Source organism: Vombatus ursinus, unplaced genomic scaffold (assembly GCF_900497805.2).
Source record: "Vombatus ursinus unplaced genomic scaffold, bare-nosed wombat genome assembly UNPS02014935.1, whole genome shotgun sequence".
Taxonomy (NCBI): Eukaryota; Metazoa; Chordata; class Mammalia; order Diprotodontia; family Vombatidae; genus Vombatus; species Vombatus ursinus.
In genome coordinates this window covers 2050658-2062171 of record NW_020954713.1, presented here as the reverse complement: position 1 = coordinate 2062171, position 11514 = coordinate 2050658, and the positions used below count along the sequence as shown (strand labels likewise).

The 11514-nt window shown below is 53.5% G+C and overlaps 1 protein-coding gene across 8 annotated transcripts in view; it reads left to right on the top strand.

Annotated features, from left to right (window-relative positions):
* Positions 1-873: 873 nt before the first annotated feature.
* Positions 874-11514, top strand: part of PNPLA6 (patatin like phospholipase domain containing 6) — a 39563-nt gene continuing 28922 nt past the window's right edge. For 3 of the 8 annotated variants that reach the window (XR_003567506.1, XM_027844094.1, XM_027844100.1), the window contains exons 1-15: positions 6787-7096; positions 7240-7308; positions 8052-8139; positions 8331-8413; positions 8579-8676; positions 8783-8923; positions 9002-9161; positions 9364-9444; positions 9527-9655; positions 9785-9865; positions 9967-10129; positions 10463-10549; positions 10631-10740; positions 10918-11085; positions 11210-11287. Coding sequence is in view for 7 of the 8 variants with exons in the window: in XM_027844094.1 (XP_027699895.1) it covers positions 6854-7096; positions 7240-7308; positions 8052-8139; positions 8331-8413; positions 8579-8676; positions 8783-8923; positions 9002-9161; positions 9364-9444; positions 9527-9655; positions 9785-9865; positions 9967-10129; positions 10463-10549; positions 10631-10740; positions 10918-11085; positions 11210-11287 (1779 nt within the window). In the remaining variant the exon portion in view is untranslated. Of the gene's footprint in view, positions 934-1008; positions 1161-5848; positions 7097-7239; positions 7309-8051; positions 8140-8330; positions 8414-8578; positions 8677-8782; positions 8924-9001; positions 9162-9363; positions 9445-9526; positions 9656-9784; positions 9866-9966; positions 10130-10462; positions 10550-10630; positions 10741-10917; positions 11086-11209; positions 11288-11514 lie in introns of those variants that run through there. The other 5 variants (XM_027844098.1, XM_027844095.1, XM_027844093.1 and 2 more) reach the window with 5 other exon arrangements.

Genomic DNA, 11514 nt, shown 5'->3' with positions numbered 1-11514 from the left:
TTTCCGTTGAGGGTGGGGGGCGGGGAGCAGCGGCCTCAGGCTTGCAGGGGTGGGCAGGGCCCATATCTCGGACGCTCGAAACAGCCTAGTCTCGCGGCCATTTTTAGCATGGCGGTGCCCCTCCGCGCAAGCTAAAGAGTATGGTGGCCGAGAAGGGGCGGGGCGGAAGCGTGAGGTCATCGCAGCGCGCCGGGAGCTGTAATTTAAAGGGGCCGCGCCTCCGCTCAGGCTGCGGTGGTGGAGGGACAGGCGGCGGCGACGCCGCGGAGCTGAGCCGGCTGCGGGCCCTGGTGAGTCCGGGTCCCCGGCGCGTGATCCCGGGGCGGTGTCCGTGACAGCGGGAGGACTGGGATGATCCCTGGAGTTCATCCCCCTCGTCCCTTCTGATCCCCCTCATTTCCCGTCCTCCCCCCAGTTTCTCATTTTCCCCGGTTCCCTGAGTCAGTTTAATTCAACCGAAGCATTTATGGGGCGCTTACTATATGCCCGATGCTGGGGATGCAAAGACCAGCAAACAGAAGCCGGGCGCCTCCTCCTTCCAGGCGGGAGCCCCTATCCTGGGGGGCATAGAACCCGGCACCACCAAGTACCGGGGGATTTCCCGAGGAAAGGAGCGTCTGTCAGCGGGCGGCGGAGAACCGGCTCTGGGGAGGCGGGGCGGGGCCTCCCCGGGGGAGGGGCGTGGGGGGTGAATTCCAGGCTTGGATCCGGATGCCAGTTCAGGCCCGCCCTCCTCTGCGTGCGTGCCTCCTGGCCCGGGACCGTCCGGGGCAGGAAGCCCCCCCGCCCCCCTCCCCCGGTAGCTGGCGCTGCTCGAACCATCCCCTGCGGTCCGGTTTAGCCGGGGCCCTTCGCAGCTTCCCGGGGGGCCAGGCCGTGCTCCCTGCCCGTGCTTGGAGGTCCTTTCCAGGCTAAGCCTCAGCGCTTCAGCTGGTAATGTTCTGTCAGGTCACCGCTGTGAGCCTGCAAAGACCAAATGAGAACTCACCGCCTGGGACTTGTGCAGGGGGACTTATAGACAGAATGAATGCAGGGTGGGGCAGAGGGCTGGGCACCAGGTGTTGCAGAGTCTGTGAAAAGGAGGTGATGGAAAGAGGGCATCCCAGGCATGAGGGACGGCCAGTGCAAAGGCATGGAGACGGGAAGACCGAGAGCCCCTTGTAAGGAACAGAGAGAAGACCAGTTGAACTGGTCCGAGGGAAGCCTGGGAAGAGAGACTGGGGCCCAGGTTGTGAAGGGCTGTAAAAGCCAGACAGGCATTGATATTGTACCCTGGGGAGGTCCTGGAGTTTGAGTTGGGGACTGCCATGGTCAGATGTCTGCTTAAGGAGGATTCCTTTGGGCAGCTGTGTTGTATCCCGGATGGATGAGAATGACCCTTATACCAAGTGAACTTGGAGCCAGTCTCTGTCCTGGTTCCCCTCCTCCCGATGCTCCCAGCCCTATAAGTGTCCTGAGAATTGTCCTTAGAACTTCCGGAATGCTTTATTTGATGATACTTTCCTTGTCTAATGGGGCAGAGTATGGAAGAGCTGTGATTCCTTAGTCCGGGATGCCTCTCAGTCCAGCCAAAGATCACATCAATTTTCTTGGTTGCTATGCCACAGAGTTAATTGACATGGCACTCACATGCCACCAAAGCACCCTTATCTTTTCTCCACAAACTGCTGTGGGGTGGTACTTCTGTCACTTTGTGTTTGCAAAGTTGAATTTTTTGAGCTGATGTATGAGACTTTACCTTTGTTCCTGTTAAGTTTCTTATCATATTTGACTCTTTGTTCTAGCTCAGCAATATTTTTTTTATCCTGATTTTTTTTTACAAAGAAAAAGTATGTTTAATTATGAGTTTCCTGAATCACAGAATAAAAGTATTTCAGAGTGGGAATAGACTAAGTATCTTTCTAATCTGATAACTAAAAAAGAGTCATTTCCTCTTTATAGTCAAAAGTCACGAAACCTTTGCTTGAAGACTTCCCATGAGAGAGCCTGCTGCTTTGTGAGGCAGCTCATTGAATCTTGATTGCTGTCTATTGTGTTAGCTCTCCCTCACTCTTCCCTTCCAGCTTTGGGTTATTGTCAGATTTTGTAGGCATGCCAGCGATGTTTTTATACAAGTCATTGATGTAGCTGAAAATGAAGACTTTGGTACATCGCCAAAAACAGAATCATTGATCCACTCTGCTTGGAGACCTTCTGCCAAGATGACATTGAACCATTAATGATTACTCTTCAGTTTAGGCTTTTTAGCCAGTTCCAGATCTCTACTTAATTGTGCTGTCATTTAGCCCATACCTCTCTCTTTTTTCCCTCCAAAAGAACAGTATGAGGGTCTTTATGAAATGCTCTGCAAACATTTAGGTAAACTACATCTGTACCATTGCACTAACCTACCAGGCTAGTAACACTGTCAAAAATGGAAGTAAGGTTTGTCTGACTTGAACTATTCTTGATCAAAGCCATGCTGGCTCTTTGTGATCACCACTTTATTGTCTAGATGTTCACCTTTTAGTAATAGATTCTAGAATTTCTCCACAGATCATAGACAAGTTCATAGGTTTACATTTAGGAAACCCTATTCATTCTCTCTCTCTTTTTTACATTCACCCTTTGCTAGTTCTGTGGCATGTCATTTTCCGTATTATTTTTTCCTCCAAATTGGGCCTGTGATTTAAATGACGTAGGGAACTTCTGGTGAGGACCTTCTACCAGTATGAGTGGGCTTGCTTTGCAATTTATAACCTTAGAGAATTTCATGGGACACTTAAGGGGTTAAGTGACAGCCAGTTTGTGCCAGAGGAAATCTTTGAACTCGTGTCTTCTTGACGCCTGGTCATTAACCCGTCCCTCTGGTGTCCTTTGAAGGCCCTGACAATGGTCTGAAAGTACACATACTTATTCATTCATTACCCAAAGAGACAGAGTTCACCTGGGGTGGGTTCCTTGAGGTCCTCAAGGACATCTGGGTGTGCTTTTGCTTTTTCATAGTTGTCTTGGATGTCAGCTCTCTAATAGCCATTTTTGGTTTCCCCCTCCCTCCTGCACACCCCCCACCCAAATCCACAAAAGGGAGGATAAGGGGTTTGGTGGCTGTGTGAGCAGAGAAGGTGTGAATTTGAGAAAGGGTGTGGAAGTGGAATCAACAAAACGTGGCGACTGATCAGAGTCTAAGATGATTCCAGTCGTGAACTTGGGTGACTTGAGAGATGGTGGTGAATCAGGAGAGTTTGGAAGGTGGGGCGGACGGAGATGACAGATTCTGTTTTGGACGTGGTGAGTTTGAGATTTCTACAGAAGATCTCGGTGGGAATGTCCAACAGGTAATGAGTGGAGTGTGTAGGACTGGAGCTCAGACAAGCGATCAGGACAGGATGCGTAGATCTGGGATTTGTCTGGTTGGAGGTGGTCAAATCAAATCCATGGAAGGGAATGAGATCACTAACAAATTACTTAAAGTATGAAGAAAATCTAGGGCTAGTGCTTTGTGAGGTAACTTAACTACATTTAGGAGGTTTGGAACAGGGATTGATGATCCAGGGAAGGGATGGTCACATAGGCAAGAGGATGCTGTAGAAGAGATTTCCGTCTGGGTACGGGTTGGATTACATGATCTCTAGTCTGACCTCTAGTTGCAGTTTGCTTCCAACTCTGAGATGCTCTGATTCTATGAGGAGAACCAGGAGAGGAGGGTCGTGGAAAAAAGAAACAAAGGAGGGAGAAAGTGTCTAGGAACAGTGCTCCTGGTCCTCTCAACCTCCCTCATTCTCATGGTCCCATCTGTCTCTCCAGCCCTCTCAGTCTGCTGAATTCTGCTTCTCAGTTCCTCAGATCCTCACTCTTCCAGCTCCCCAGGCCCCATCACCCCTAGTTTCTCTGCCTTGTATCCCTCCCTCTAGCGCCCCATTCTGTCCATCTGCTTGGCCCAACCCAGTGACTACTCTTGGTCTCTAAAGCATCTTCAGCTCATCCTAGCCCTCGTTAAGTCCTGGAGTTTTCCTAGCCCCTTTCCCAGAATCCTAGAATATCAAAATTGAATGTTGATCTCCCAAAGCCCTCTAGTCCAACTGGTATCCAAACGAGGATTCTCTCTATGAAACTCTTGACAAGTGGTCCCCAAATCTCTGTTTGGCACGACCTCCAGGGAGGGGGAATCTACTGTTTCCAAAAGCAGACTGTTTTTTTGACCGCTCTACTGGTTAGTCCATAAACATTTATTAAACGTCCCCCTGTGCCAGGCACAGGGCACGGTGCTAAGCACTGGAGATACTAAGAAAGGCAGAAGTAGCTCCTAGTCTAATGGTGGAGACAATAGGTAAACAGCTGTGTATAAACAAGACCTAGATAGGATACACTGGACGTAATCAATGCAGTGAAGGCACCAGCATTGAGGGCAGTCCAGAAAGTCTTGTAAAGTGGCACCTGAAGGAAGCCAGAATCCCGAGATGAGGAGGGAGGCTTTGTTTATTTTATTCATTCATTCATTTGTTCTAGGCTTTATTTGAAGCCCCAAACCTGCCTCTTGTCCACTTCTTACCATTCCCATCCACCTTCCACAACAGCCCTTTAAATAGTGAGGACAGCCCGTCTTGTCCCCCAAGATTTCCCTTTCTGGGGTGAACATCCATCATTACTTTATCCAGTCCTCATATGGCGTGCTCTCTGGTCTCGTCACCATTCTGGTCATCCTCCTCTTAACCCAGCCGAGCTTATCAATGATTCTTCCTAAAGTGTGGTAGTCTCAGTTCATGACCATGCACAGTGGAACAGGATCCTCATTTTGCTCCTGAGGGCCACCGTCCCCCTCCCTGCTGCCCAAGATTAATTAGCTTTTTTTTTTTTAATTTTTTTTTTTATTTTTAGGCAACTGGGGTTAAGTGATTTGCCCAGGGTCACACAGCTAGTAAGTGTTTGGTCTGAGGCCGGATTTGAACTCAGGTCCTCCTGACTCCAGGGCCGGTGCTCCATCCACCGCACCACCTAGCTGCCTCAATTAATTAGCTTTTAGCCGGCAGATCTCTGTGGAAGCATTTGGATCGATGAGTTAGTGCCATGTCCATTTGCCTCTGTCCTTTAGATAGGAATCATCTGTGTTTGCATCCTGGAAATGTCATTCCTAGTCGCTTCCCATCTCTTTCAGGCCGATTTACCTCGTAGCATTGTATTCCATAGGAACCTGCTTGTTCTCTGGCCTCTTGGGAAGCCGCTGTCTCCAAGTCTAGGCTGCATGTTCTGCTTTATCCCCCTTTTCCTCCCCAGACATAAATTGCAAGCTGGAACAGGTCTGGCGCTTCTTTAGCAACTGGTTCGTCTGGTTAGGTCAGTCAGGGCCATTACAGCAGTTCCTCCGTTTGATTCCTTTACTTTTTGAAGAATGAAATGATCGTAAGGATGAGTGAAGAATCTGTCAGCTGCTGGGCTTTGGCGGAGAGGGCAAATGTGTGGATGGTTGAAATCCAGTCCCACTCCATCATTACATCATCTCTGGGGCCCGGCTGTGATGGGTTACCTGAGTTCCTGGGCAGTGGGGCCCCATGACAATACTGCTTTCTTGTCTCTCCTTTGATCCTCACCCAGCTATTCTCCACCGTGTTTCCCATTCTGTCTCCTGAATTTCCTCACACTGAGCTCATCTTCTTAAAATAGATTGCTATTTCCACACCCCTTTTAATCTGTTTTTTAATTGTTCTTTTGAATAAGTGATCCACCAGGTAGCACAGTGGAGAGAAAGTGGACTTGAATTCAGGAAGACCTGAATAGGAGGCCTGTCTCAGACACTCCCTAGCTGTGTGACCCTGGACAAGTCGCTTACTTCCCTTCGCCTCAGTTTCCTCATCTGTAAAATGGAAATAATAATAATACTAGCACCTTCTTCACAGAGTTGTGAAGATCAATCCAATAAGTTAACACATGTAAAGTCCTCTGCAAACCTTAAAGTGCCATAGAAATGCTAGCTATGATGACTATTCGATTATGCCCTTCAATAAGCACATTGTAGTGTTCTTCAGAAACATCCCAGTGGTCCTCAGTAACCCCAGTAATGCCCCAGTGCTTCCCTGTAAGAGTCTAATGTCTCCTGGGATCCACCGGTGACCCCTATTTACATCCGAGTGTCTGTCAGTGATATTCCAGTGTCCCCCAGTAATTTGCTTGGGTTGTCTTACTGAAAAGGGGAAGGGGAAAGGGGCGGAGCCCTACAAGAGGTGGGGGTTGGGTCCAAGCTAGGGCAGAGGCCAGATTGTTCTTCACCCGAGGCCTCCTCTTCCCTGGGGGAGGAGGGGTCTGTGTGCTGTGCTCGTTTTTCTTGTGACGGGTCAGCATTGGGATAAAATATAAACTATGTAAAATATAGAAAGAGTCTCCTGTGGCCTCTCTTCTGGAGGGCTAGCCTGCTTTTTGGGGAGAGCAGGAGAGGCTAGTTGGGGTTCTGGCACCAGTGGAATTTTCCCCCACGTTTCTGTGAAGCCCTGGGCTCTGGGGATTTTCCACAGCCATCCTGGGGCCGTCCTGGGGTGGATCAGAAGAAGTGTGGGGCTGGGACGAAGTGACTTCTTACCTCAGCCCTGTAGCAATCTCATCCTCTGTCCCTCTGTTCCTCTTGGGCCTTGAGAGCTGGGGATGTCAGAAAGGAGCAGTGTTGGGAGGTTGAGTACCAAGGTTCCCTTTCCTTCCTCCACTTCTTTGCCTCCATTGTCCTGTGTTCTAGGAGAGGGAAATGTCTTAGGGTGATTAGAGATCTTAGAGCAGGCCCTTAGCTTCTGGGACTAATGGAGGGATGGGAGGAGTGTGGGGTAACTTGAATTGCAGCTAAGACAGATCCACGCATGTGCTGGCATGTTGCCTCTGGTTTCTAGGACTCATGGGGCAGCCCCACCCTCTCTTTAACTTGCTTGGCCTTTCCTCACCCTCCCCATCCATACATCCTGGGGCCACTCCTCTAGCTATGGCCATGGGGGGCCAGCCCCAGCTTCCCTGTCTCACCTGTCCTGTCCCCTGGACTCCCAGGGCCCCACAGGGCCACAGCCAGGCCTCAGAGGCAGCCCCAGAGCCAGCCGCAGACATGGGCCAGAGTGAGTCTGAGCTGCCCCAGCCCCCACCCCAGGTAGGTGGTTTTGTGGACTTGGAGGATTTGGGGAAACGAGGGCAGGTGTTTACCATTCCCCTCGTGGCTGTGGGGTGGCTCCTGGCATTGGGAAGAAGCTCAGGCTATCTTCCCCCAGGATCTGTCCCTACTCTGCCCTCCAGGACGCGGCGCTGACGGACATGCTACCCAATATCAAGCTGCTGGTGGAGGACCCACTGCAGACCAGCCTGGTGAGTCTGACAGCTCCGAGGCATCAGTGGCCCTGACTCCCAAGGTGCACTATTCCTAGCCGGCCTTAGTAGGAACTACAACTTCCAGCATGCCTAGCTTCCTTCAATCTGGCTCTGCTGGGGATAATTTGAAGTCTTGGCTGCTTGAACTCTGGTGCAGGGGCCTGGAATCAAATGAACAGAAGTACAGAGCTGGAAGGGTCCTTAAAGACCATCTTCTCTAGAAGGGAAGTGAAATCGTTAATGTTATCGATCAGCCAGTCAGGTTTCACAGAGCCTCCTTTGGGGTGACCGTTAGCCAACTGTCCCATAGGAGTGATGGAGACCTCCGGGTATCATGTGTTCAATTATTTTCCGGGGGCATCCAAAGAGAGCCAGGGTGGCCCCAGCCCTCAACGAGCTCAGTCTGGTAGAAGAATGAGCCTCGTGAGAATGAGGGGAAGCACACTAATGCCATATGGGGACGGTGGGTGCTGAATCGTTCAGTGTTGAAGATCCTTGTGGGCTGGGCTGATGACGGAAGGCTCTGAGAGGGAGGTGAGACTTGCTGAGCCTTGAAGCCCAGATGAGATTTGGATAGGTACAGAAGAGAGAATTTTCAAGGTGAAGGGTACTGTGGAGGTGGGGTGAGTAGGGGGAGGGTTCTTGTGGGGCACAGGTCTAAGGGTGAACTGTTGCGTTCCTCTCCTGCTCCCCTTTGCTGGGATCTTGTGTGACTGCACAGTTGGTGTTTCTCATTGCAGGTGATGGGAATGATGATTGGTGTAGGGGCCGCTGTGCTACTCATGGCCACCCTCATCCTCGTGCTGGTCCGGAGGCTGCGTACAAAGAGTGAGGCTACCTCCCAGGGTTCTCTCGGGGCTCTCTGTTGGCGTCTCCAGGGGGAAAAGGAGTGGAGGGGCTGGGCACGTGTGGGATTTGGGCTGGAGTTCTGAGAGGCCTTGGGCTGAGCCCTTTGGATGGGCCATGGACTTCCTGGAGGGAGTGTGGGGTCACTGTGGGTCTGTGCTTGGACTTCCCAGAGGTTCAGGCCCAGGAGACTCCCAAGTATCGATTCCGCAAGAGGGACAAGGTCCTTTTCTACGGACGCAAGATCATGCGCAAGGTTGGAGCCTTCACTGTGCATTCTGCCCTTCCTGAAGTCCACTCACTGCCCTCTTGTCTCTTCTCCTCCCTCCTTCCTTGTTTTCTCTCCCTTCCTGCTGGTCTGGCCTGGTGGGAGGGCATGTGGACGTTTAGGGCCTGCTGATGGATCCCTTCCCTGCTTCAGGTCTCTCAGTCTACCTCCTCCCTGGTGGACACCACGATCTCCACAGCCTCCCGGCCCCGAATGAAGAAGAAACTCAAGATGCTGAACATTGCCAAGAAGTAAGGATTCCCCCTCTCCCCACGAGCCTGGGCCTCCTGGGGCGGGGCGGGGGAGTGGGGCTATTCTGGTCTATCGTCCCTCAACCCGTGACGCCCGCGCCCCCAGGATCCTTCGGATCCAGAAAGAGACGCCGACGCTGCAGCGGAAAGAGCCTCCTCCCGCTGTGTTGGAGGCCGACCTCACTGAGTTTGATGTGGCCAATTCGCACCTACCCTCCGAGGTGCTCTACATGCTCAAGAATGTCCGGTGAGCGGAGAGCGGGGGTGGGGAGGCGGGGCAGGGCTCAGAGCCAGGGGCTGCTCTGACGCCCCCTCCCCTCCACAGGGTGCTCGGCCACTTTGAGAAGCCTCTGTTCCTGGAGCTCTGTCGCCACATGGTGTTCCAGCGGCTGAGCCAGGGTGACTATGTGTTCCGGCCAGGCCAACCGGACGCCAGCATCTATGTGGTCCAGGATGGGCAGCTGGAGCTCTGTCTCCCAGGCCCCGTGAGCAGGGCTGGTCAGAGGGCTGGCTGGGGGCTGAGCAGCATCAGGCCAGAGTCAGGGAGGTGACCAGGAGACGAGGGCAGTGGTTGTGGGATAGTGGCTATCGGTGGTTAGAGGGTCAGGGAAGAGGTGGCCAGAAGTCGGGGGTCAGAGTCAGTGGTCTAGTGCTGGCGTTTGGAGGCTAGCGGCTGCCGTCTTCCAGGACGGGAAGGAGTGTGTGGTGAAGGAAGTCTTCCCTGGGGACAGTGTCAACAGCCTCCTGAGCATCCTCGACGTCATCACGGTGAGTTCTGGGGGCTCAGAGGGGAAGGGAGCTGGACTGGAGGGTGTGCCTGCCTCCTTCATTCCATGCCTTGCCGCTTCAGGGGCACCAGCGTCCGTACAGGACGGTCTCCGCCCGGGCTGCCCGGGACTCCACCGTGTTACGGCTGCCAGTCGAAGCCTTCTCTGCTGTCTTTGCAAAGTACCCCGAGAGCCTGGTGCGAGTTGTGCAGGTTGGTTCCCCCCTCCCCAAGGCCTTCTAGGGCTTGAGAGTGGCTCCCCACCCTCTTTGGGGACCCTCATTGCTTCCTCCTCAGCTCCTCTCTGGGGGCCCTGACCTTGCTTTTGTTGCTTACCTGCAGATCATCATGGTTCGACTGCAGCGAGTGACATTCTTGGCTCTTCACAACTACCTGGGCCTGACCAATGAGCTCTTCAGTCATGTGGGTGATGAGGGGGTGAGGGGGAGGTGCTGGGGGGCTGAGCTTGGGCAGGGTTGTTTCTGAAAGGAGCGTTTCTCCACACCCTCACCTGCTCTGTCTAGGAGATGCAGCCCCTGCGTCTGTTCCCGAGCCCTGGCCTCCCGACCCGAACCAGCCCCGTTAGGGGTCCCAAACGTGTCATCGGTGCCTCTACCACTGAAGAACCCCGGGATCCTCTTGCCCGGCCCCTGGACCCTACCGGAGCCCCCCTTCCTGGCCCCCCAGGTTCCTTTCCAAACACTCCTAGCCTGAATTCCTGATGGGCCCTCAGTATACCTTGTGTGCACACCGAGCCTTCTGTTCCCACTGTGGCCTTTCTGATTGGCTTTCTGATCCCCCCCACCCCCCGGTTTCCCCTAGTGGTGGCTGGGGGTCAACGGCAGCCTGTGTCCCAAGCTGGAAGGAATTTGTTGTGATGCCCCTCACTCTACCTGGTTCTTCTAGAACCTTCCATCTCTTCTGGCCTCTACTTCCTCAGTTCCCCAGACCTAGGTACAGATATGGTGGAGTTGCAGAGGAGGGGCTGTCAGGGTTGACCACACCTCCTCCCCTCTCCAGGGGATCCTGTGAAGCCCCCGGCCTCTCTGGAGCCCCCTCCTGCCCCCCTGCTGAGTAGGTGTATCTCCATGCCTGTGGACATCTCTGGTAAGGGTCAAGGAAGAGGGGAACATCTGGATAGGGATGGGGGACTGACCCCAAGGCCTCCCTTCTTCCATCCCTTTCCAGGGCTGCAGCAGGGTCCGCGTTCTGACTTTGACATGGCCTATGAGCGAGGCCGGATTTCTGTGTCCCTTCAGGAGGAGAATTCAGGGAGCCCACTACCCAACATGCCCCGGGTGAGGCCCTACCCCCATCTTCGCTCCAACCCCCAAGCCCACCTGAGGCTTTACACTTTTGGCCAGGCAGCTAGGTCTAAGCAGTCTTCTCTCAGTTTGTGAGGCTGCACGGGTGGAATGTTGTTGGGGGGAGGGGAGTCTGAGCTAGGGGCTCCCTGACTTCCTGGTTCCACCCAGTCGATGTCTCAGGAGCCTCGGGAACAGCCAGCGGGGGCCTGTGAGTACAGCTTTTGTGAAGATGAGTCAGCCGGGGGTGACTGCCCCTTCGGGCCGTACCAAGGCCGTCAGACCAGTAGCATCATTGAGGCGGCCAAGCGGGAGCTGGTGAAGCTGATGAAGATTGAGGTAGGCGGGGACGGGACGGGGATGGGGACAGGGATGGGGACGGGGAAGGGGGCGGAGGCAAGGAGGTTTGAAGGAAGGCCGTGGGGCCCCATCCTGAGAACCCTCTTGTCCTTTCCTGTTCCAGGACCCCACACTGCTGAACAGCCGAGTGCTGCTGCATCATGCCAAGGCTGGCACGGTCATCGCCCGCCAGGGTGACCAGGTGAGCCCTCGCCTGGCCTGCCTCCTCTCCTGCCGTCACAGGTCTGTCCCTTAGTGATTTCTGTAACGTTCTTCAGCTCCTCAAGCCCAGATGCTGAGGCTCGTCTCCCCTTTCATCGTCCTGCAGCCCCTCCTCAGGGAGATGGGGAGGACGCTGGTTTTTCCAGGAGACGTTAGAAAGATAGTAGCCAAGACAGCATATCCTGCCTTCAGCCATAAGCCCCTGTT